The following is a 26,401-nucleotide window of genomic DNA, read 5'->3' as shown; positions in this document are numbered from 1 at the left end:
TTGCATAGTCCTTCTTTGTCTTGAAAATTAACTTAATCCCCCAAAAAACTTTCCACTGTATTTCATTGCTGTCATTAAAGGACCTGCTGAGATCATTTCAGTAATCGTCTTGTTAACTCAGGTGAGAATGTTGACGAGCACAAGGCTGGAGATCATTATGTCAGGCTGATTGGGTTAAAATGGCAGACTTGACCTGTTAAAAGGAGGGTGATGCTTGAAATCATTGTTCTTCCATTGTTAACCATGGTGACCTGCAAAGAAACGCGTGCAGCCATCATTGCGTTGCATAAAAATGGCTTCACAGGCAAGGATATTTTGGCTGCTAAGATTACACCTCAATCAACAATTTATAGGATCATCAAGAACTTAAAGGAAAGAGGTTCAATTCTTGTTAAGAAGGCTTCAGGGCGTCCAAGAAAGTCCAGCAAGTGCAAGGATCGTCTCCTAAAGAGGATTCAGCTGCGGTATCGGAGTGCCACCAGGCAGGTGTGAGCGCATCTGCACGCACAGTGAGGCGAAGACTTTTGGAAGATGGCCTGGTGTCAAGAAGGGCAGCAAAGAAGCCACTTCTCTAAAAAAAAAAAAAAAAAAAAACACATCAGGGACAGATTGATCTTCTGCAGAAAATTTGGTGAATGGACTGCTGAGGACTGAGGAAAAGTTATATTCTCCGCTGAAGCATCAGGAAAAAGGCTTGTCCGGAGGAGAAAAGGTGAGCGCTACCATCAGTCCTGTGTCATGCCAACAGTAAAGCATCCTGAGACCATTCATGTGTGGGGTTGCTTCTCATCCAAGGGAGTGGGCTCACTTACAATTTTGCCCCAAAACACAGCCATGAATAAAGAATGGTACCAAAACACCCTCCAACAGCAACTTCTTCCAACAATCCAACAACAGTTTGGTGAAGAACATTGCATTTTCCAGCACGATGGAACACCGTGCCATAAGGCAAAAGTGATAACTAAGTGGCTCGGGGACCAAAACGTTGACATTTTGGGTCCATGGCCTGGAAACTCCCCAGATCTTAATCCCATTGAGAACTTGTGGTCAATCCTCAAGAGGCGGGTGGACAAACAAAAACCCACTAATTCTGACAAACTCCAAGAAGTGATTATGAAAGAATGGGTTGCTATCAGTCAGGAATTGGCCCAGAAGTTGATTGAGAGCATGCCCAGTCGAATTGCAGAGGTCCTAAAAAGAAAAGCCCAACACTGCAAATACTGACTCTTTGCATAAATGTCATGTAATTGTCGATAAAAGCCATTGAAACGTATGAAGTGCGTGTAATTATATTTCACTACATCACAGAAACAACTGAAACAAAAATCTAAAAGCAGTTTAGCAGCAAACTTTGTGAAAACTAATATTTGTGTCATTCTCAAAACTTTTGGCCACGACTGTACATTCATGAAATATGCACAGTGGCACATTTTAAGAACGAATGTTCTTAAGAATCGTACTGACAGCTTTATGTCACTGATTCTGTGGAAAAAAGGCCATACATAGACACATAGCATTATAAATCATGATAATGCCGTGCGCTCCTGCAAGTCCAGAGCGGAGGATCACACACACACACAGAGCGTGATTCTCGCAATGGACTCGCTTGTGTGAAACAGCCCTGAGACACACCTAAGTTTTAGAAGAGGATAATAAGACCAGCAATTAGACCCCCATGTCAGACATCAGCCCCCATGTCAGCCATCATGCCCCCATGTCAAATCACCCCCATGTCACATTTCTCCCCCTCCATTTTACATAATCCCCTTTGTCACATCACGCCCATGTCACATTTCTCCCCTCCATGTCAACTTTCTCCCCCTCCGTGTCAGTCACATTTCTCCGCCTCCGTGTAACATCATGATCACATTATTACCCCCTATTGTGTCACATTCCCCCCCCCCCCCATGGCACATAGTCCCTCCCCCGGCCAGCCCTGGCCCCATCCCATCATGTCACGGTCACCATCCACCCCCACTCTCCATTTATGATTGTTGTTTGTGTAATAATTTTTTTAAAACACATTTACGCCGTGCACTCTGGCGCTAGTGCGGTCATCAGTGATCACCTACCCACCTATCCTGCTGCTAAGGCAATCTGGCTGTGTGTGAGTCAGACTCACAGACACAGTCAGCTCCAGTCCCTGCTGCTGCCCGCCGCACCACTCGCCAGTCACACCCCCCCTGGCCTGACTCCTTGACCGTGTTGCCTTGCTGCCTGCTCTGTGAGTGAGGTCTGTGGCACAACTCACAAGTGATAAAAAAAAAAAAAAAAAAGGAATAAGGTTAATTTTTCCGCCCTCCCCCAGGGTGCGCCCTAAGGCAGCCGCTTGGTCTGCCTTATGGTAGCACCGGCCCTGTCCCTATTGTGATTGTTGAACCTCGTACAGATTAATTGCAAGCAGCACATCCTTGTTTACACAGGGTGAGGTGCTGCTGAGAACTGATGATTTTATGGGTCACGTGAGACATGTGATCACCCAATGAACAAGCGTTTGTTCATAGACACAGTGGTAGTAACATTCATGCCGTATAATTGCCCCAAGACTCTGCCCACGTAAAAGGGCATTTAGATCAGTCTAGTCTCAACTCTGTGTGTAAACCCACCTTAAGTGTAGATCATGGGTTATGCTACATTTTTGGGATTTTCATAATGTTCTCAGACAGAAGTATATGTTGTCTGCACTGTTTAACCCCTTCAGCCACCATGTCATATCCCTATGTTAAAGTGGCTGAGGCCTTGTGTGGAGTGGACTGGGTGCAGTGAGACCGCTCTAGAGGCGGCGGGTGCCAGCTGTATAATAATAAAGCGGGAACCCAGTCGTGATGAGGGGAACTGCGATCACACAATCCCCTTCATTTAATCCATCAGAACCCGTGATCACAGCATCTGTGAGGAAGGCAGAGGGATACGGCTCCTTCTGTGAAATCACAGGGCTCCAATCAGTTACCATGACAGCCTGGGGACAGCTGAAGCTTCCCGGGCCTGCCATGCGTTATAATCCCATTCACCCTAAGGCCCCTTTCACACAGGCAAGAATTCTGTGCAGGTGCAATGCGTGAGGTGAACACACTGCACCCGCACTATATCTGGACTCATTCACTTCAATGGAGCTGTTCAGATGAGTGGTGATTTTCACACATCACTTGTGCGTTGCGTGAAAATCGCAGCATGTTCTATATTCAGCGTTTTTCACACAACACAGTCCCCATAGAAATGAATCGGGATGCGTGAAAATCGCAAGCATCCACAAGCAAGGGCAGATGCAATGCCATTTTCACGCATGGTTGCTAAGGAGATGAGGGATGAGTTACCCGAGACCCCATTTACTTTATTATTTTCCATTATAACATGGTTAGAATGGAAAATAAAAGCATTATTTAATTCAGAATGCTAAGTAAAAGGTCCATTGTGGGGTTAAAAAAAAACTAAAAAACACCACGTGGTGAGCGCGATCACGTCACCGAAGGTCCTTTTCAAGCCAGGTCCTGCAAGAAGAAGAAGAAAAAAAGACCAGCCCGGCTGCGCGATCAAGTGGATGAGGTGAGTTACGTTTTTTTTGTTTTTTAACCCCACAATGGACCTTTTACTTAGCATTCTGAATTAAATAATGCTATTATTTTCCATTATAACCATGTTAATAATAAAATATACAGAACACCGATCCCAAACCCAAAATTCAGTGAAGGAGTTCGGGTCTGGGTACCACAGTCAGTTTTTTTTAATCACGCGCGTGCAAAACGCATTGCACCCGTGCGATAAAAACTGAACATCGGAACGCAATCGCAGTTAAAACTGACTGCAATTGTGTACCTACTCGCACAATTTTCCCTAATCGCAGACGCAACCTAATTCGGACACGCTCGTCTGCAAGGGGCCTAATAGATTTTTTATTAAGTTGAATGGGACAAGGGATCAAAATATTATAGGTTCTAGCACCCTAAGGGCTCATGCATGTGCATTCCGTATTTTGCGGAACGGAACAGCTGGCCCCTAATAGAACAGTCCTATCCTTGGTTGTTATGCGGACAATAATAGGATATGTTCTATATTTTTTTGTGGAATGGACATACAAAAATGGAATGCACCCGGAGTAATTTCTATATATTTTTTTGCAGCCCCATTAAAGTGAATGGTTTTGCATACAAGCCGCCCAAAAAAAACTGAATGGACACAGAAACAAAATACGTTTGTGTGCATGAGCCCTAAAGGGGCTAAAAGTTAATTTAAAAAAAATTACGCTTAAATCGCCCATTTTCCCAATTTTACATTTTACGTATATATTTTTATATCGGGTATCGACATGTCTGAAAATGACTGAACTATTAAAAAAAAAATTAACATGATTCAAATTTTTTTTTTTGTCCCACCCAAAAAATTTGATTAACAGTGATAGTCATATGTACTACAAAAATGGTCCCAATTAAAACTGCGGTTCGTCCAGCAAAAAACAAGCCCTCTGAGAATGGAAATATAAAAAGTTATAGCTGTCAGATAACAGCGATGCAAAGAAAATGTTTACATTTTTCAAAGGTTTTGTATCACCATATTCGTACTGAGCCTTAGAATAAGGATGTCGTGTCATTTTTAGTACACAGTGAACACGATAATATCAAAACCCCAAAAACCTTGGCAGAATTGTGTTTTTGTTTTTTCAATTTAACCCCACAAAAAATGTTTTCCTATTTTCCAATACAAGACATGGTAAATTAAATGGGGCCATTAAAAATACAACTTGTCTCACAAAAAAAAAAGGCCTCATATGGCTATATGAGTGAAATATAAAAAATAAAAAAATGGCACATGGGTACAAAAAAATGTACCCAGTACTTAAGCGGTTAAATATCAATGTGAGGGGAGGGAGGGCTTAGAAATAGTCCTGGTCCTTTCTATGGCATGTGGAGATCTTATGTGAATGTATGGATACTGGATGTGTGTGCAGGCGTATTACCTTGCCACCAGCCAAGATAAATAGTGACCTGGAGCATCTTTTTCATCAACTGGTGCATCCTGAAAGAAACATGTATTGGTTGTAGAATTATGAATGCAAAAAGTACATTTTTAGAATTATTTGTTGTAGGTTATAATAAACAGAATTGCTATATATTAAACTATAATGCATGTCATCCTAAAAGTCACCATCTTAATTTAACCGCCTCCAGACCGCTTAACGCAGGATCGCGGTCCGGAGGCGGCAGTCTCAGGCAGAGTCACGCAGGGATGTGTCATGCCAACAGTAAAGCATCCCGAGACCATTCATGTGTGGGGTTGCTTCTCATCCAAGGGAGTGGGCTCACTCACAATTTTTCCCCAAAACACAGCCATGAATAAAGAATGGTACCAAAACACCCTCCAACAGCAACTTCTTTCAACAATCCAACAGCAGTTTGGTGAAGAACATTGCATTTTCCAGCACGATGGAACACCGTGCCATAAGGCAAAAGTGATAACTAAGTGGCTCGGGGACCAAAAGGTTGACATTTTGGGTCCATGGCCTGGAAACTCCCCAGATCTTAATCCCATTGAGAACTTATGGTCAATCCTCAAGAGGCGGGTGGACAAACAAAAACCCACTAATTCTGACAAACTCCAAGAAGTGATTATGAAAGAATGGGTTGCTATCAGTCAGGAATTGGCCCAGAAGTTGATTGAGAGCATGCCCAGTCGAATTGCAGAGGTCCTAAAAAGAAGGGCCAACCCTGCAAATACTGACTCTTTGCATAAATGTCATGTAATTGTCGATAAAAGCCTTTGAAACGTATGAAGTGCATGTAATTATATTTCACTACATCACAGAAACAACTGAAACAAAGATCTAAAAGCAGTTTAGCAGCAAGCTTTGTGAAAACTAATATTTGTGTCATTCTCAAAACTTTTGGCCACGACTGTACATTCATGTAATAACTTATACACTACTAGCGATGCCAAAAGATTGTTGCTGTATGGGAATACATGATTGTTATTCCATTGTTTGTCACCAGCATATCCCTGTTAAACACAGTGTCATGTACTGCTCGCCAACAAGGATTTTTAATGCCAAATTAAACATGCACAGTGGCACATTTTAAGAACGAATGTTCTTAAGAATCATACTGACAGCTTTATGTCACTATGATTCTGTGGAAAAAAGGCCATGCATAGACACATAGCATTATAAATTATGATAATGCCATGCGCTCCTGCAAGTCTAGAGCAGAGCATGATTCCCGCAATGGACTCGCTTGTGTGAAACAGCCCTGAGACGCACCTAGGTTTTAGAGGAGGATAATAAGACCAGCAATCAGACCCTCATGTCAGACATCAACCCCCATCCATCAGCCCCCCATGTCATATCACCCCCCTATGTCACATTTCTCTCCCTCCTTTTTACATAATCCCCTTTGTCACATCACGCCCATGTCACATTTCTCCCCTCCATGTCAACTTTCTCCCCCTCCATGTCAGTCACATTTCTCCGCCTCTGTGTAACATCATGATCACCCTATTGTGTCACATTTCCCCCCCCCCCCCATGGCACATAGTCCTTCCCCCGGCCAGCCCTGGCCCCATCCCATCATGTCACGGTCACCATCCACCCCCACTCTCCATTAATGATTGTTGTTTGTGTAATAGTTTGTTTAAAAAACATTTGCGCCATGCACTCTGGCGCTAGTGCGGTCATCAGTGATCACCTACCCACCTATCCTGCTGCGAGACGCGAGATGACGCCGGCAAAAGTTCGAGGGGGGTTACATCATCAGCCTGCTAGCCAATGATCATCGCTGGCAGGCTGATGATTTAAAAAAAATAAAAAGAATCACAGGCCATTTAACACTTTATATTTATAAATATAAGGTGTTAAATGGCTGCTGTGCTCCTCTGCTGATTCTTTTCGCCGGTTGGTCTCAGCAGAGGAGCACAGTTCACAGCGAGTACACCAAACACCACACCAATCACCTAGTGAAAGGGAAAAAAGTGATCAGTGTAAACCGTCACTTTTTTTTCCCACTGGTATTGACTGATAGGTTTTAGGATAGTTTAGGCCCCTTGGTTAGGTAGTTAACGATCGTTTAGCGCCCAGCCCACTGCACCGCAGTCACTGATTCGCTGATTAGCGTATATCGCTAATCAGCATTTGTACTTTTATAGTATCTGTAAGTGATTAGAACTGATCACAGTCAGCTCTATAATAGTATTAGTGTCACCTTAGTTCTCCCTCCACCCAAAACGCCTGATCAGTCTCCCACACGTGCGTTCACCCACGCCCGCCCCGCTGCAGTGACAAATTTAAAAAAAATCAGTTTGGATATTTTTTATCAATTGCAGCGGCCTCCGGTACTTCGCTAGCCTCCCATTTGTAAGACAGGCTTGCTTTTTTTCTTGGGTAGTCTCAAGGAATACCCCCTAAATTTAGTAGTCCAAATGTCAAACAAGGGGTATTCTTCTGAAGAGGCCTACAGGATTCTGACCCAGTCGGATGAGGAATGGGAACCCTCATCTGACTAATCCAGCGGATCAGAATATGAACCTGTAGAAAGCAGTGGCAGTCTGACCCAAAGTTCGGACGAGGAGGTTGAGGTCCCTGATAGCACCAGGCGTACCCGGCCCCTTGTTGCTAGACCGCAGGTTGCGCAGGATCCGCTTCAAGAGCAGCAGAGTGGGGCAGGCACTGTCGGATTACGTGGTGAGGCATACACCAGCAGCGCAGCCCACCCTGGACCTAGTACAAGCACTGCCGTACAACATGGTGAAGTGGCGAGCACCAGAAGGGCAGTTGAAGCTGATACGGTGGCATGTGCAATAGTTACCCCGTCGCAGCCACCGCACAGTCAGGCCCATAGAGTCCCTGAGGTGCTGGCAAACCCTGATTGGCAGTCCCAAACTTCAGCCGCACCATTAGTTCCCCTTTTCACCGCCCAGTCTGGAGTTCGGGTTGAGACAGCTCAGATCGGTTCGGCCCTGGCATTTTTGAGCTGTTCTTGACTGCGGAGCTCTTGGACATAGTCGTGGCAGAAACAAATCGGTATGCCACTCAATTTATAGCCGCCAACCCGGGAAGCTATTATGCCCAGCCTTTCCGGTGGAAACCCGTCCAAGTTTCCGAATAAAAAAAAATTCTGGGCCTTCTCAACATGGGTCTAACCAAAAACCATGAATTGCGGTCATATTGGTCCAAGAACCCAATTCATCAAATGTCCATGTTCTCTGCTGCCATGTCCAGGGCACGATTTGAGCACCTCTCGTCCCAGAGGCCACCCAGCTTTTGACTGGCTCCACAAAATTCAGCCCCTCATAGATCACTTCAACAACAAATTTGCAGATTTGTATACCCCTGAGCAAAACATCTGCGTAGACGAGTCCCTTATTTATTTTACTGGGCGCCTTGGCTTCAAACAATACCTCCCAAGCAAGCGCGCCCGGTATGGGGTCAAATTGTATAAGCTCTGTGAAAGGACCACAGGCTATACCCACAAATTTCGGATCTATGAGGGTAAAGATCAGACCCTGGAGCTGGTCGGTTGCCCTGACTACCTGGGAAGCAGTGGGAAGACAGTCTGGGACTTGGTGTCACCCTTATTTGGCAAGGGGTACCATCTTTATGTGGACAATTTCTACACAAGTGTGCCCCTCTTCAGGCATTTGTTCCTAGAACAGATTGGATGCTGTGCACCGCGTGACTTAGTCGCCGGGGCTTCCCCCAACGGCTCGTTACCACCCGTCTTGCAAGGGGGGGGAGGGCTGCCTTGTGTAATAGAAGAACTGCTCGCGGTGCACGCAGACACGACAATACAAATTGAACGAGCAACCTGTGTCATTGAAAAGCCACTCTGTGTCCACGACTATAATTCGCTCATGGGAGGGGTGGACTTCAATGACCAGATGTTGGCTCCCTATTTAGTTTCCTGACGCACCAGACGCTGGAATAAGAAGGTGTCTGTATATTTAATTCAATTGGCTGTATATAATAGTTTTGTTCTCTACAGTAAGGCTGGGAGAACAAGATCCTTCCTCAAATTTCAGGAAGAGATCATCGAGAACCTCCTATATCCAGGAGGTTCCGTGGCCTCATCCACCAGTGTAGTGAGCCGTCTACACGAGCGACATTGCTCCAATGTCGTTGCTGGTACCTCAACCCAACCGTCACCCCGAAAAAGATGTTGTGTCTGTAGCAGGAGTGGAATAAAGCGTGACACCCGCTATTTCTGTCCTTACTGCCCTGACCACCCTGCCCTATGCTTAGGGGAGTGTTTCTGGAAGTACCACACACACAGGTACACTTAGCATAGGGATTGCATCTCACAGGACAGGCACACAGGGCTATTAGGGCCCTTTCACTCACAGCTGCTGCAATCCTCTCCTTTCACCTGGGACAAAGTGCATACTGTACTTCGCCACATCTTTGGGCGCTTTGCGCTTTGCACATTGTCCCATGGGGAAGGAGAGGTTTGTCCTATAAAGATAAAAAAAAAAAAAAAAAAAAACAGTAAGCACAAAAGTTAACGTTGTATTCAAAAAGTTTAATAAAGTTTATATGTTCCGTTCAAATGTTATTTCAAAGTTAATAAATTTATTGCGTTGCTGCCTGTTTTTCTCTGTTTAGTTTTTTTTTTTTTACCTTCTAGGTGGACCAACCGATGAACCAGCTGCAGCACTGATGTGCATTCTGACAGAAGCATTGCGCTGCTGTCAGATTACACAAAAGTCGGTGTATGCGGCGCTGCAAGACGAGATTTCTCCTCTGCAGTAAAAGAAACGTTTGCCGAGGCATATGAGCTGAGGGGGCGGTGGTGTTCATATGCTTTGGCAAACACTTTGTATATAAAAATAAATAAAAATCCCGGCAATGATTTATTCATCCACATCGATTGATGTGAATGGAGAAATCGGGTTTGCCAGGGCATACGAGCTAAGTGGGTATGGATGTTGGGCAGAGCTCCAATGTCCTGGCAGACGCCTTTCCCCTCTTTTTTTTTTTTTTGGGGCAGAGATGTTTTCATCCACATTGATCGATGCGAATGAAGAAATCTGTGCCATTCATTTTTTCTTTCAGCCCAGAGGCTGAACGGAAAAAAAAAAAATCTCATTACCTGTATGCTCAATATAAGGGTCCATTCACACGTCCGTTTTTTCTTTCCTGATCTGTTCCGTTTTTTCAGGAACAGATCAGGACCAGATCTGGACCCATTCATTTTCAATGGGTCCTGGAAAAAATCGGACAGCACAATGTGTGCTGTCCGTTTCCGTTGTTCCGTTCCGCATGTCCGTTTAAATATAAAACATGTCCTATTCTTGTCCTGAAAAATCGGATCCTGGTACAATACAAAGTCAATGGATCCGCAAAAAACGGATGACATTCGGATGTCATTCCGTATGTCATCCGTTTTTTGCGGATTCCGTTCCTGGAAACACATAACAAATTTTTATTTTTTTTTTTTAAAAGAAATCCAAACAACTTTATTTGATTATTGAAATGTATACATGTTCCCGTTTTTTGCGGATCCGCAAAAAACGGATGACATACGGAAACATTTTCAGGAACAACGGATCCGCAAAAAACGGACCGTTTTTCAGGATGAAAAAAAACAGGACGTGTGAATGGACCCTAAGGAGAATAGCAGAAACTTCTAATGCTGGCCATACATGTAATGATTGCGGAGACCTTCAAATGCCAGGGCAGTACAAACACCCCACAAATGAACCCATTTTGGAAAGAAGACACCCCAAGGTATTCGCTGAGGGGCATATTGAGTCCATGAATTATTGACATTTTTGTTCCAAGTTAGCGGAAAGGGAGACTTTGTGAGAAAAAACAAACAAAAAAAAATTTCCGCTAACTTGTGCCAAAAAATAATAATAATTCTTTGAACTCGCCATGCCGCTCATTGAATACCTTGGGGTGTCTTCTTTCCAAAATGGGGTCACCTGTGGGGTATTTATACTGCCCTGGCATTTTAGGGGCCCTAAAGCGTGAGAAGAAGTCTGGGATCCAAATGTCTAAAAATGCCCTCCTAAAAGGAATTTGGGCCTCTTTGCCCACCTAGGCTGCAAAAAAGTGTCACACATGTGGTATCGCCATACTCAGGAGAAGTAGGGCAATCTGTTTTGGGGTGTCATTTTACATAAATATCTTGGCAAAAGACAACTTTTTTTTATACAGAGTTGACACTTTTTTGCAGCCTAGGTGGGCAAAGGGGCCCACATTCCAAAGAGCACCTTTAGGATTTCACAGGCCATTTTTTTTACAGATTTTGATTTCAAACTACTTATCACGCATTGGGGCCCCTAAAATGCCAGGGCAGTATAACTACCCCACAAGTGACCCCATTTTGGAAAGAAGACACCACAAGGTATTTCATTATGGGCATAGTGAGTTCATGGAAGTTTTTATTTTTTGTCGCAAGTTAGTGGAATATGAGATTTTGTAAGAAAAAAAAAAGAAAAAAATCATCATTTTCCGCTAACTTGTGACAAAAAAGAAAAAGTTCTATGAACTCACTATGCCCATCAGTGAATACTTTAGGGTGTCTACTTTCCGAAATGGGGTAATTTGTGGGGTTTTTCTACTGTCTGGGCATTGTAGAGCCTCAGGAAACATGACAGGTGCTCAGAAAGTCAGAGCTGTTTCAAAAAGCGGAAATTCACATTTTTGTACCATAGTTTGTAAACGCTATAACTTTTACCCAAACCATTTTTTTTTTACCCAAATATATTTTTTTTTATCAGACCTGTAGAAAAATACATTCAGCGAAAAATTTCTGTATAGATGTCGTTTTTTTTTTTTTTTTAATTACAACTGAAAGTGAAAAATGTAATTTTTTTGCAAAAATTTCGTTACATTTCGATTAATAACAAAAAAAGTTAAAATGTCAGCAGCAATGAAATACCACCAAATGAAATCTCTATTAGTGAGAAGAAAAGGAGGTGGTAAGTAGCATGACCGAGCAATAAACGGTGAAAGTAGTGTAGTGCAAAATAGTAAAAAGTGGTCTAGTCATTAAGGGTGTTTAAGCTAGGGGGGCTGAGGTGGTTAAAGGCAAATGATCTTTATTTTCATCTTCCACCTTTTCAAGAACCATAGATTTTGTTTTCTGTCAACAGTTGTAATGAGGGCTTGTTTTTGTTAGAACAAGTTGTAATTTCTTTAACGTAACCTTGCTGACGAAAAAATTGGTATTTTTTGATATAAATGACAATTTTCTTTTATTCTGTTGATCAGAATAAATATGGAAATTACTAAATTTATATACAATAATTTAAAAACACTGTACTGAGATGAGTGGAGATCTAATAACAGTGTATAAATATATAAATCCCCTAGTGACCAGCCTGTTTTGGGCATTAATAAGCAAGTGATTTATTTTTATTTTTTTAATTGTCACCTTCCAAGCGCTATAACATTTCTCTTTTTTCGTTTTTGTGGGACAAGTTAACTTTTAATTATTAACGTTTATTAACTCTTTCTGGGAGGTGGATGGGAAAAAAGCAATACTGCCACTGAGCTTCTGTGTTATAAATTTTACTGTATTCATATTTCAGTATAAAGAACAATCTTATTCTATGGGTTAGTACGAGTGCAGCGATATCAAATGCATATTTTTTTTTTTTCTTTTTACTGAATATCTGTGGAAAGAGTAGAATAGGTGTCCCATTCTATATAATCTGGTGGAGGATAAATAACAGTGGTGAAAGATGAATAACTTAATTAATTTATTATGAGCGGAGGGTGAAACACTCAGTGGGGATACCAAGGCTTCTTTCCAGTCCTCTGCAGTTTGTGAAGGAATACATTCTTTCTATTTAGGAGAAAAAAGGGGATTCAGCAGCTCTCACCTGCCCTTCCTCCTGCTGTGAGCATGGATAACCCGAGTCAGGCAACGGGTGACTGAATGCAAAAAGGTTTGAAGGAATCCAGCTCCACTTGTATAAAGGAATATATTTATTTTGCTTGCGATAAAATCTCATCCATTAGTTACAAAAATAGCAGTCTTGTCTACGCGTTTTGGGCTACCAGAGACAAATTTCAGCCCTTCCTCATGACACAGTTAGGCTAATTTCACACTAGCGTTCGTCGGTCCGCTCGTGAGCTCCGTTTGAAGGGGCTCACGAGCGGACCCGAACGCAGCCGTCCAGCCCTGATGCAGTCTGAATGGATGCGGATCCGCTCAGACTGCATCAGTCTGGCGGCGTTCAGCCTCCGCTCCGCTCGCCTCCGCACGGACAGGCGGACAGCTGAACGCTGCTTGCAGCGTTCGGGTGTCCGCCTGGCCGTGCGGATCCGTCCAGACTTACAATGTAAGTCAATGGCGACGGATCCGTTTGAAGATGCCACAATATGGCTCAATCTTCAAGCGGATCCCGTCCCCCATTGACTTTACATTGAAAGTCTGGACGGATCCGTCCGAGGCTATTTTCACACTTAGCTTTTATATGCCAATATAATGCAGACGGATCCGTTCTGAACGGAGCCTCCATCTGCATTATTATGATCGGATCCGTTCAGAACGGATCCGATCGAACGCTAGTGTGAAAGTAGCCTTAGACATTAAGAATGAGACCTTTTAAAGGGGAAAGTGCACCTGCTTCCACTAATTGTTTCCACAGGCATGTAACCTCCCCAAGAAAAGGTACCACACCTTCAAAGCTCTTCTCATGAAAAATAAAAGAAAAAACACAAAAGAAATCATTTAACCATACATATACATAGTGAGGACTACTATGCAAAGAAAGAGAAATTAGGAAATACATATAGTATTTATATTGGGTACACACTGATCATTTTACAAAAATGTGGTGAAGTGTGATAAAAAAAAGTCACATTACAAAAAAGGGAAAATCTCCCAAAAGTGTTCTCAGAAAAAAAACATATAAAAAAGTTTTGCGCTTAAAACTATAGAATATGATTTTATTGCTGCAGAATCAGATCCAGACGTTTATTCAAGCCGTCTGGTTGACGTGTATTCAATGCAAAAATCCAGAAGGATTTTAATAATTTATTTATCTCTATTTAATAATTTTCTTGTGTGGTTTCCTCCACGTTTTCTATACCTTGTACAGCCATATCTGATGTGCCCCCACCATGGCAGACAGCAAAATGCAGACTAGCTACAGATACATTGCGATTGCCATGGTGGGGCACATCAGAGATGTGTTTCCGTATCCTGGACTTAATAGCATTGATGGTACAAACTACGTATTAGATGTTACATTTTTTGCATGTAATTAAATAAACAGCATGGGTTGTATTACAGTTAAGATATGTTTTAACTGGGAAAATTCTATTATTAGAGGCTGAGACAAAGGTTTTGGATATTGACATATGAGTGCAGCAAATACATCTGTAATGTCCACACCTAAAACTCCCTTTGGTCCTAAGCCAGACTGGTTGCAATTTTTTTTTTCTCCTCCTGATACATACTAGGGCTGACATAGTTCGCAATGGTAGGCACATTTGATACCATCTACGACTATGCCAGTCCATTCTCTATCGTGTGCCAAGACAGGAAAATGTTTTTTTAATAATATGACATATTTGCAAATACTCTGTGCTATATTGTGTCGCAAAGAATTTCTTTTTTGTTACTCCTATCATTGGTAACAATGTCATCCTTTTTATTTTTATTTTTGTTATTGTTTTTTCCTGTATTACATGGTAGTTCTTCCTGTTGAGTATAGAGGAGGGAACCCCTTGCAATAGTGGAAACCTGCTCTATAGCCTCTTCTACATGTTTAATGCCATAGGCTCTTTTACCCAGTCTATGGGAGATGTTTTTTGCTTCATCCATATACCGTATATACTCGAGTATAAGCGACCCGAATATAAGCCGAGGCCCCTAATTTTACCCCCCAAAAATGGGAAAAATGATTGACTCGAGTATAAGACTAGGGTGGGAAAAAGGGTGGGAAAAGCAGCATATGTGGGGGATCTGTGGAGGACGCTGTTATGTGGGGGATCTGTGGAGGACACTTATGGGGACCTGTGGATGGCACTGTTATGGGGTGGATCTGTGGAGGACGCTGTTATGGGGTGGATCTGTGGAGGACGCTGTTATAGGGGATATGTGCTATGACACATAGGGCCATGAGGGGGGGGGGCAGCATAAGACATATAGCATCTTATGCTGGTCCCCCTCATGGCCCTATGTGTCCTAGACTGCGCACATAACTGGCTTTGTGTGTAAAGTAATTTACTAGTGTGTAAAACAATCTCTCTCCTATTAATAACAGGTCCGGCCTCTGTACTGTCACGATGAATGCACTAAAGCGAGCGGGAGCAGGCTTGCCGGTGTGTGACTGACATCACTTAGTAACGCTCCTCCCACTTCAGGAAGCAGGAGCGTCACTAAGTGACGTCAGTCACGCGCCGGCCGGGCCGCTCGCTGCAGTGGCATTTTCAGGTCGGCCAAATCGAGACTCGAGTATAAGACGAGGGGGCTTTTTGAGCACAAAAATATGTGCCAAAAAACTCGTCTTATACTCGAGTATATACGGTAGCTTTTTTCTTCCATGCAATTCCTTCTTGCACTAATTAATTCCCCTCTGGGAATATTGGCAGTTACACGTTTTGGATGGCACGATGTTGCATATAGTGTGGTATTACCTGCCATGGGTTTTCTATAAGTGCAGATGGAAATCCTGCTGGTAGAGGGGTCCCCCCTCAGGCGCAAGTCCAGAAAAGAAACTTCCTGTATATCATAGTGAACACTGAATGAAATAGTGCTCACACAGGAGTTGATATAATCACAAAAGGAGGGTATTACTGTCACATCGCCCGTCCAGATAAGGATCAGGTCATCGATGTAACGGCCCAAAAAAGACAAGGTGGCATTAGCAGGAGGTGCTCAAACCCACATGCAGTCGTGCATATATATAGGGGAGCAAATCCTGCCCCGGGCTACTTGAGAAACCTTGACGTGGTGCCCGGGCTTAGACATGTTCTACACCGTAGGACATGTTGACTAATCTCTCAATTTTAAAATCAGTTTGAGGGTTTAGTGAGACTGCAGAGTGCACCTGTATTTGTTGTTGTTTTGTTATATTGTTATATTGATTATTACATCTGCACTTGTTACCTTGTGTGAGATGTCTATTGTGGTACTTGTGGTTCGCCGCGGGCATCCTCCACCGTATGCATTTTGCTGGGGATCGCCATTAGCAACGGGCCACAAGTGCAGGATTTGCTCCCCTATATATATGCACGACTGCATGTGGGTTTGAGCACATCCTGCTAATGCCACCTTGTCTTTTTTGGATTGTATATATAGATTCCTGGAGGTGTATAAACTCCAATTTAAATGTGCCTGTTTTCCACCTACAGGCCACATTTAGGTGCACCTGTGAGGCCTGGGCCATATCAGTCAGTCTTGAGTGGGACTCACAGACTCCTCCCTCCTCCCATTGCAAGCATGGTTACATGCTGGAGGTAACTGGTGAGCTGTTTGTGAGTCGGCCTCATGCTCCTGTAATTTGCCCACTGGCTCCTGCTATCGCCCATATAGCGCAGGTAGGAGAGCGTTAGGTCCCGGGCTACTTGAGAAACCTTGACGTGGTGCCCGGGCTTAGACATGTTCTACACCGTAGGACATGTTGACTAATCTCTCAATTTTAAAATCAGTTTGAGGGTTTAGTGAGACCGCAGAGTGCACCTGACGAAGCCACTGAGCGTGGCAAAACATGTCGGGAGGGGTGGTATGACGTCCTGTATTTTAAACAGTGCCTGAAATGTTAGGGACTAGTAAAAAAAGAGTACGCTGCAGAGACAGCACCAGACATTGAGGAGTGGAATTGAGCATGCCACATGAGCGGTTTAGCACGAACAGTGACTTCTATGGATGAAATAGAGCAGTCAGTAGCACAAAAGTGTAGAGTGTAGCCTAGAGACAAGTGAATTGAGCAGACTAGTGGCAGCTTCAAAAGTACACACAAACCTAGCAACATTGTTTCACTGTTGTCCAGCCTGAATATAAAGGCCGAACGATAAAAGGATCTTAATAGGAGCGCCCAATCTGCCATCACATTGTATGAATGCACAAACAAAGTATTAGCAGAGGCTTGTAAGTGCAGCTATACCCCATATAAATGAATGGGAGGCACTGCACTCCACAGTGGCCACATGTGACAAAGGCAAATACATTCACACACTCCAATTGTACCCTCCATCAGACACTGATAATTTTAATAGTTTTCTATAGTTGTTTGGTTCATTTATTTTAAAATAATAACTAATAAATAAATATTTTTATTTTCAGTTAGGGACCCCTACAGGGAATTTAGGGTCTGAATAGACCATAGATGTGTTATTACTAATAATATCCCGAGGGTTCCTAAAAGGGACTTTATTTAATAAATCGATGAGGAGAAAACACCTCTCCCACCATGCCATAAAAATATTAGCAATGGAGGGAGAGAATTTGGGGAGGTTACATGCCTGTAGAAACAATTAGTGGAAGCAGGTGCACTTTCCCCTTTAAAAGGTCTCATTCTTAATGTCTAACTGTGTCATGAGGGAGGGCTGAAATTTGTCTCTGGTAGCCCGAAACGCGTAGACAAGACTGCTATTTTTGTAACTAATGGATGAGATTTTATCGCAAGCAAAATAAATATATTCCTTTATACAAGTGGAGCTGGATTCCTTCAAACCTTTTTGCATTCTTTCCATTTAGCCTCAATTGAAAGTGTACAGAATAGATATAACAGGGTTATTTGTCAAACTGGTGTATAGTAGAACTGGGTTAGTTGCCCATAGCAATCAATCAGGTTCCACCTTTCATTTTCTGTAGGAGCTGTCAGAAATGAAAGGTGAAATCTGATTGGTTGCTATGGGAAACTAAGGCAGTTCTACTTTACAACAGTTTGATAAATTACTCCAAATATCCCTATTAAAGTATATTACAGATAGAGTGCGCCTATCCTCCAGGAATTAAATGTGGCACAACTGTTGATATCTATAAAAAAGGAAACTTGCTATCCCAAATTTCTCCTGCAACTGTGTAAATGAGATCAATACCCCATGGACATATATGTCTCTCAGAGTAGAGACCACATGTTCCTTCCACAACTCTACTTGCTCCAAAGTTTTCAGATAGTGAAACATAGGGTTATTCCATAGCAAGACAATGTCTGGAATATACCCATGCTTTATGTGCTGTTTCACGGCTTTCGACACTTGATTAGCCAAATGATTTATAGGGAATGTGCACCCAGAGAATACAGGCAGATATTCCAGAATTGGCCAGTAGCTAGATACTTGCAGGTATTTTCCCAAATAATATTGAGAATTGGGCATCATCCAGGAGGAGAGGAACCTCAATTGACCAGCCCAAAAATAAAGGTAAAAGTCTGCACCCCCATGACTCTTAGGACGCTGTAATGTAGAAAGAGAAAATTTTGACATCAGTGAATGCAATCTATAAAATAAAATAAAATCCTTGGGAAAATAAGCCTTAAAGGAAACCTGTCACCTGGATTTTGGGTATAAAGCTGAGGACATGGGCTGCTAGCACATCCGCAATATCCAGTCCCCATAGCTCTCTGTGCTTTTATTGTGTCCCAAAAATTATTTTATAGCTTTATAGAGTCCTGTCTCCTGCATCCTTCAGAGATGAGTCCAGCGTTCTCAGACTCTGAGCCCAGCCACGCCCAATGTGAAGGAGCCCACCACCGCCCCGCATCCTCCGAATCTCATCCTTGCTCCTGGATGTACTAGCGACGATCTAGCAGCCCATGTCCTCAGCTCTATACACAAAATCCAGGTGACAGGTTCCCTTTAAGTGGGAGGATTTTCTTGGAGAGAGAGAAACTGGAGTCCTGAGTAATAAATATACCTAGATATTGGAAATATTCTACCATAGATGATTATGGTATAGCAGAAGCCAGGAGGGTTCACTTAAAAGTACTAATGATGATTTGGCCCAATCTATGTGCAGGCCAGAGAAATAACCAAACTGGTCAATTAAAGCTATTGCTTGCAGCAAAGAAATTTCCATGTTATACATAAATAGTTTCAAGTCGCCCGCATATAGTCCCACTCTACCCTCCCTATTCCCTAAAGATACACCTTGAAATTGAGTATCTTGATGCAACCTGAGAGCAAGGGGTTCTATAGCAACTGAGAACAAAAGCAGTCAAAGTGGACAATCTTGCCTAGTGCCTCTGCCAATGTCAAATAATGCTGAGTAGGTCCCATTGATCCATGAGGAAAAGGCGGGGCCAGCCCCAAAGCATTTCAAGACTTCCAATAGGAATAGCCATTCTACATTATCAGACTTGCAGAGGGATACCATCAGGGCCAGGTGATTTCCCATGCACCAAGCCCTTAATAGTATCTATCACCTCTTCTTGTTTAATGTCCTTGTCTAAAGAGAATTTATCTTCTATGCTAAGGCCAGGTCTACACGATGACATTTGTCGCGCAACATTTTGTCGCACCAATGTCGTGCGCCAATTTTTTGTATAATGGTATGTTTATGGTGTCGCACTGACACATGCTGCGACTGCGACACGACAGTCGCAAAAAACCCATTCAAGTGCGACACCATAGACTGCCATTATAAAAATTGTCACGTGACACATATTCCAGTGTAGTTGTGCCCTATGTGTCGCACGATGTAGACCTAGCTTTACTAACCGCATCTTCAACCTGAGTACCATCTTTGGTGTTAATGCGCTGTACTGCTACGTCTAAATTATTATTTCACATAACATGAGCTACCATTTTACCAGACTGGTTACCCAATTCAAATCATTGTTGTTTAAGAAATAACAGCTTACGATCACTTTTCTCCTTGAAATGAACTAAATACTGCCTGCCTGCAGCCATGCCATCCTATTTTCTTCAGTGGGCTGGGACGTAGATCTCTCAGCATCCTTGATTGCTGGGACAACTCCTCTCTACAGCTAGGCTCCCTCTTCATAAAAGAGAGAGAATATTTTAGTCAACCATGCAAATTGGCTTTTAGAGTATACCAACTTAGCAACTAATTAGTATTCTCATCATGCATTTGTAAAACCACACTAAGCTGGTCAGGGATGCGGTCATTAGCACATAATGGCTTTACAAGAGCCATTATAGCACCCCCTTAGGGCTTTGTCAGGGACAGTTCAGTTCCCTAATGGTACAACTTGCTTTCAACATACCCATGCCAGACCCTTTTCCCTTCTCTCCATCTCAGTATTGTTTAAATGAAGGACCGGACCCACTACTGGAACAACAAACAAAACAAACCTGGATGTGGTAGGAAACCTGTTTTCAGTATTTTTGGGCTTGAGTACCGCCGTATACTCCTTTTTCTTTTCTTTGATCTAGCATCATTTGGGATATTTAGCATTTATTGCTCTTTATTTTAGAGTGTTTAATTAAAAGTTATGTCTTAATTTGACAAATTATTCAATTGGGCAGTTACCTATTGAGCATTTTTCTAATTAATCCTGGTAACGGATACGTACTCATTGTAAAAAGGTGTGAGTGACCATACACCCGTAAGAGACATCCAAAATTAGTGTATATGAAATTTGGAAATGCCTTGAGGGCAAACCCAGTCACACTACAATAGGGCCATGGTCCAATGTCCCCTAGGGCAGTAGGAGATGTCAATAACAGTGCGGTGTGTGGAGGGAGTACCAAACATATCACTTCTAGAGATTGCCCCCCTAGATGGAGTAAAGATAGAGTGTACTGACTGACCAGGGTGACGTTCTCCCCACAGATCAATCCAACCCATCTCCGAGTTGGGTCCTTTGCAGTGCCAAAGGTTGCTGATCCCTGTGGTATAGCTATGCAGGTGGTAAATTAGCATCCTACTTCACCCGTAATTACATAATCAAGTCAGACAAATTAAATTACTTTTGTGCCAGAGTAGTGCATGACACCGAGTCTATGGAGAGGCACAGAGAATGATTACTCAGCGCAAGCAGACATTTGTAGAGTCAAAAAAGAAATAGCCAATATGATGGTGGAAGTAACACAAGCAGTGTTCTTCCCAGGGCTGTGGAGTCGGTAGATAAATGCTCCGACTCCTCAGTTTTTTGTACTTCCGACTCTGACTCCGACTCCCCGACTCCGACTCCTCTGTATTTAATATGCGAATGTATTTTATACATTCCTTGAAGGAAAGAAAGAAGTTCTTCTAAGCTCTTCTAGCACAGAGAGGTAGTTGGGCAGAAGCTGCTGCCTTCTCCTTTGTGTGCTGATCTTCTTCTGAAGATAGGGCAGTGGGAGGATCCAGGAAGGGACATTTATTTTAAAACATGATTTCCCTAGAAGAATCCCATAGTCATGTTTAAAGTTTAAGATAACATTCTGAGTTTACACGTTTTATAGCCTTAGCTGAATGACAGCAGTTTTTCCAATGGTTTACAGCTTCAGTCTTGAACTATTGACCCTCCATTCCCTTCACTTATACAAGTGTCTCTAGTCCTGCAAAACACATATTTACTTAATCCCTTATCAGTGAGAGGCTAGGTAAACCATGGGCATTGTGTTCCCTGTAACATCAGAACACAACACAATGGAAAGTATATGTATTGCCACTCCTAATTGTGCATTGCGTGCCATATAGTGAAGCATATGAAAAGCATGCTTCTTCACATCACTGAACGCGTTTTTTTTGTGGTTACGTGAGGCACTGCATGCATTGGCCTTTATTCTTACAGTAGAGAAGTCATTAATTATAACTGTTTATGAATTCGGACATTTAAACTTGCTTTTTTTTATTTTTTTATTCCAATTTAAATTTAGTAGGAGTCTGAGTCAGAGTCGGTTTATTTTTTGCCGACTCCGACTCCAGGTACCCAAAATTGACTCTGACTCTGACTCCTCGACTCCGACTCCACAGCCCTGGTTCTTCCTGTCCAAAAGTAGCCTGTACATGGAGAAAAACTCACACCAGACAGCCACCACTCATGATGGAGTTGTGCCCTTTGGACGCCTAGAAACCCAGTTCTCTGCCTCCCAAAGATCCAAGAAGGAGACAGATTTCCTGCTATCTAATTCACAACGTCAAGCAGGATATACTATTGAGTAAGGCAGACTAAGATCTTGTAAGTGCCTCTTCACTAACACAAAAGTGGAGCACTTCTTTTGCAACTCTGCTGAGAAGTTTGGGAAGAGAGAGATACTTGCGTTTTCTTAAGAAATATCTTCCTTATGCTTGCCAGGCAAAGGATTAGATCTCTGTCTTTCCAATTCAGGAAATTAGCCAGCAAAGGCCTGAGTAGGGTTCTTAGCTGTGGAGGGCAGGCAGGGACATGATGGGCCGGCTCCACCGCATAGGCTAATAAGAAGTTAGCGTCTAGAAAGATGGTCTTGAACCATGTTTAAAGGGAACCTGTCACCGGGATTTTGTGTTAGAGCTGAGGACATGGGTTGCTAGCTGGCCGCTAGCACATCCGCAATATCCAGTCCCCATAGCTCTGTGTGCTTTTATTGTGTAAAAATTGTGACTCGTTTCAGGGACAGGACTCATCTCAGGTTAATTTGCATAGGTATCAAATTGTTTTTTTTTTTACACAATAAAAGCACACAGACCTATGGGGACTGGGTATCGCGGATGTGCTAGCGGCTAGCTAGCGACCCATGTCCTCAGCCCTATACACAAAATCCCGGTGACAGGTTACCTTTAAAGAAAGCCCAAGGGATACAATCCTCTTTCAGGCATGCCCAAGATCCTCATCAAGAAGGAATCAAGTTCAAGAAATAATGGGCTGTCAGAATCTGGTTGTTGGAAATTTATTAAATTAAAGCTCACCTTTTTCTCATTCAGAAACTCCTTTACACATGGCAGTGTGTGTTTAGAAAATATATAGAAGCATGGACACTAAAAAAAATATGTATATAACATATCATTATAAATCAAAATAGATAATCAAAATTAAGAAGTAATCAAAAAATTTAATAATAAAAACATGCGTTATATCTATACATACAAGTAAAATACATTTCTACTTTGCTCTGGCATTTCTTTGTTTACTTTGTCCCCTTTTCTGTGATCTGAGAGAGATAACAGATCTTAAGGCTACTTTCACATCAGCAGCAGCAGAGATCCGGAAGGCTGTTCACCTGCCGGAACAGCCTGCCAGATCCGTGCAGCCACTAGTGCACGTGTGCCCTATTCACTATAATCTGCATGTTTGCTGTGCTACTTCCAGACTAGGAATCGACCGATATAGATTTTTTAGAGTAGATACCAATAATCTGTGAACTTTCAGGCCGATAGCCGATAATTTATGCCGATATTCTGTGCATTTTCATTTTTGAAAACACAAAAAATTCCTACACAAATCTGATGAAAATGAACATGTTTATTGCTAACATATAGCTTTTTTTTTGTAAATCTTAGATTCCTATACCTGGTAGAATCTGGCAGAACACCGGCTATGTGATTCTGCAGCCAGCTCCCGCCTCCTGTTGAATTTGAATGAGTGAGTCAACATCATTGGTGGCGCAGTGGCCACAGCCCCTCCCCTCCTCTTGTCCTCTCTCCTCTCATTGGTGGCAGCGGCACAGGGGAAAGGGATACACTGCTTCCTTCTCCCCTGTGCTGCTGAGGGAACACAGATCGCGCTGACAGCAGTGAGATCTTTGTTATCGATTCGTTATCGGCAAAATAGATGCCAATACTGCTAACTTTCAAAATGCTGAATATCGGCAGATAATATCGGTCCATCCCTAGTCCGGATCTCCGCCCCCCCTCCCCCCATTATAGTGAATGGGGCCAGAGCGCACTTCCGGCGGCACGCATGCACTAGCAGCAGCACAGATTCAGCAGGCTGTTCCAGCGGGTGAACAGCCTGCCGGATCCAAGCTGCCGCTAATGTGAAAGTAGCCTAATAATACTAGTAATATACATTTGAAAATGGGATTTTGGTTACTAATATTTAGGTACATCTCAAAAGTCACTAACGCTGGGTTCAAATCACGTTTTTCCCATCTGTTTAACATATATAAAAAGCGTATACGTTAAATGGATGCCTCAGATTGATGCCATACAGTGGTATCCGTTCACCATAGAGTTCCATTATCAAAAATTTTTGATATTTTTTTTTTACTATAAAAAAAAATGAAAGTACTGCATTTTTCGCCCTATAAGACGCACCTAGGTTTTTTAGGAGGAAAATAATAAAATATTTTAAACCAAAAGGTGTGCTTTCGGTGGGTTTTGAACTAATGGTGGTCTGTGGATAACACTATTATGGGGGATCTATGAATGGCACTGTTATGGGAGGGATCTGTGGATGGCACTGTTATGGGAGGGATATGTGGATGGCACTGCTATGAGAGGGATCTGTGGATGGCACTGCTATGGGAGGGATCTGTGGATGGCACTGCTATGGGAGGGATCTGTGGATGGCACTATGGGAGGGATCTGTGGATGGCGCTATGGGAGGGATCTGTGGATGGCACTGCTATGGGAGGGATCTGTGGATGGCACTGCTATGGGAGGGATCTGTGGATGGCACTGCTATGGGAGGAATCTGTGGATGGCACTGCTATGGGAGGAATCTGTGGATGGCACTGCTATGGGAGGGATCTGTGGATGGCACTGCTGTGGGAGGAATCTGTGGATGGCACTGCTATGGGAGGGATCTGTGGATGGCACTGCTATGGGAGGGATCTGTGGATGGCACTGTTTAGGGGCGATCTGTGGATGGTACTGTTATGGGTGGATCTGTGGATGGCACTGTTATGGGGATCTGTGGATGGTACTGTTATGGGGGCGATCTGTGGATGAAACTGTTATGGGGGAGATCTGTGGATGACACTGTTATGGGGGAGATCTGTGGATGACACTGCTATAGGGGGGGGATCTGTGGATGACACTGCTATAGGGGGGGGGGGATCTGTGGATGACACATATATAGCATAAGATGCTATATATGTGTCATCCACAGAATCCCCCCCCCCCATAACAGTGTCATCCACAGATCTCCCCCATAACAGTGTCATCCACAGATCTCCCCAATGTAGTGTAGTGACCCCCAATAGGGGGTGGAGGCCGGCAACTGGTGTTGAATTTGTGGTGGGGCCTGGTGCAGTCACTGTACTATATTAAACCTGGCCCCGCACACAGCAGTATTCATATGTAAAGTGTATGCAATCCATATGTAAAGTGTTGAAATCCTCTGCGGTAGGGCAATCCACCTAGTACTCACTATGAAACTCCCGTACTGGCAGGCAGGCTGGCCGGTCACTCACTTCGTCAGGGGCATGCTCCGCCTGCTTCATTAATAAAGTGGGAGGAGCATGTGCATGACGAAGTGAGTGACCAGCCAGCCTGCCTGCCAGTACGGGAGTTTCATAGTGAGTACTAGGTGGATTGCCCTACCGCAGAGGATTTCTACACTTTATATATGGATTGCCTACACTTTACATATGAATACTGCTGTGTGTGGGGCCCGCTGTAATAGAGTACAGTGACTGCTCCGGGCCCCTGCCGCGATTCCAGCAGTTGCTTGCCTTCAGCCCCTCCTCCCTCCCCACTGATACATTGCAGGCCGTGCTGTGCAGCATCACGGCTCGCGATGTATCAGTGCAGCAGAGTAAAAATGGCAGCATTCGCTCCATAAGACGCACTGCCATTTTCCCTCCACTAATGTAAACGTCAAATGGAGCCATGAATGGTATAGTGAAACCAACCTTACTAATGTGATGACTGAAATAAATGAATGAATGTAAGCATGTACTGTTTGATTACATGATGCAACATCTGCTTATGCAAACATATTTTTTACACTGGTCCTAATAATGCAGTGCTCGCCAAATCGAAACCGAATCAAAATTTTGGTATTGAGACAACGCTACGCCGATCAGATCAGCGTAGGGTTGTTTCGATACCATAATTTTGATTCGCTTTCGTCACCATAAAAAAATATTGCTATACTCAATACCACGCAAAAAAAAAAAAAAGCACCCAAAAAAGCCGCGTGCAATTTGCATTTTATGAAACGTTCGGCCCATAACAGAACAGTCCTATCCTATTTTTTGGGGTGACAATGTGACTAAAAAATGGCGAATCGCATGGTTTTTATTTATTTATTTTTGTTACGGCGCTCACCGCATAGGAGATATTTTTTTTGATAATTTAATTGTTTGGACTTTTCGGATGCAGCACTATGAAATATGTTTATTTATTTATTGTTTATATATTTTATATGTAAAATTGGGAAAGGGGGATTTAAACTTAATATTTGAGGGCACTTTCACACTAGCGGTTTTCATTTCCGGCATAGAGTTCCGTCACAGGCATATCCCCATGCATTCTGAATGGAGAGCGATCCGTTCAGGATGCATCAGGATGTCTTCAGTTCAGTCATTTTGACTGATCAGGCAAAAGATAAAACCGCAGCATGCTACAGTTTTATCTCCGGCGAAAAAAACTGAAGACTTGCCTGAATGCCGGAACTGCTTGCCGGATCACACTGCCGCAAC

General features: G+C 43.1%; 1 protein-coding gene across 4 annotated transcripts in view; it reads right to left on the bottom strand.

Moving 5' to 3' along the window:
• LOC122945248 (glucose-1-phosphate thymidylyltransferase-like) overlaps window positions 1-26,401 on the bottom strand; it is a 341,472-nt gene that overhangs the window by 3,147 nt on the left and 311,924 nt on the right. Inside the window, exons 7-9 of one of the 4 annotated variants that reach the window (XR_006391102.1) lie at window positions 22,722-22,790; window positions 19,747-19,883; window positions 4,952-5,010 (exon numbers count right to left, since the gene is read on the bottom strand). Coding sequence is in view for 3 of the 4 variants with exons in the window: in XM_044304264.1 (XP_044160199.1) it covers window positions 4,952-5,010; window positions 22,722-22,790 (128 nt within the window). In the remaining variant the exon portion in view is untranslated. The remainder of the gene's footprint in view (window positions 1-4,951; window positions 5,011-19,746; window positions 19,884-22,721; window positions 22,791-26,401) is intronic. The other 3 variants (XM_044304264.1, XM_044304266.1, XM_044304265.1) reach the window with 3 other exon arrangements.

This window comes from Bufo gargarizans, chromosome 8 (genome assembly GCF_014858855.1).
Source record: "Bufo gargarizans isolate SCDJY-AF-19 chromosome 8, ASM1485885v1, whole genome shotgun sequence".
Taxonomy (NCBI): domain Eukaryota; kingdom Metazoa; phylum Chordata; class Amphibia; order Anura; family Bufonidae; genus Bufo; species Bufo gargarizans.
Note: the sequence above shows the minus strand (reverse complement) of the source record. Positions and strands in the feature narration are given on the sequence as shown.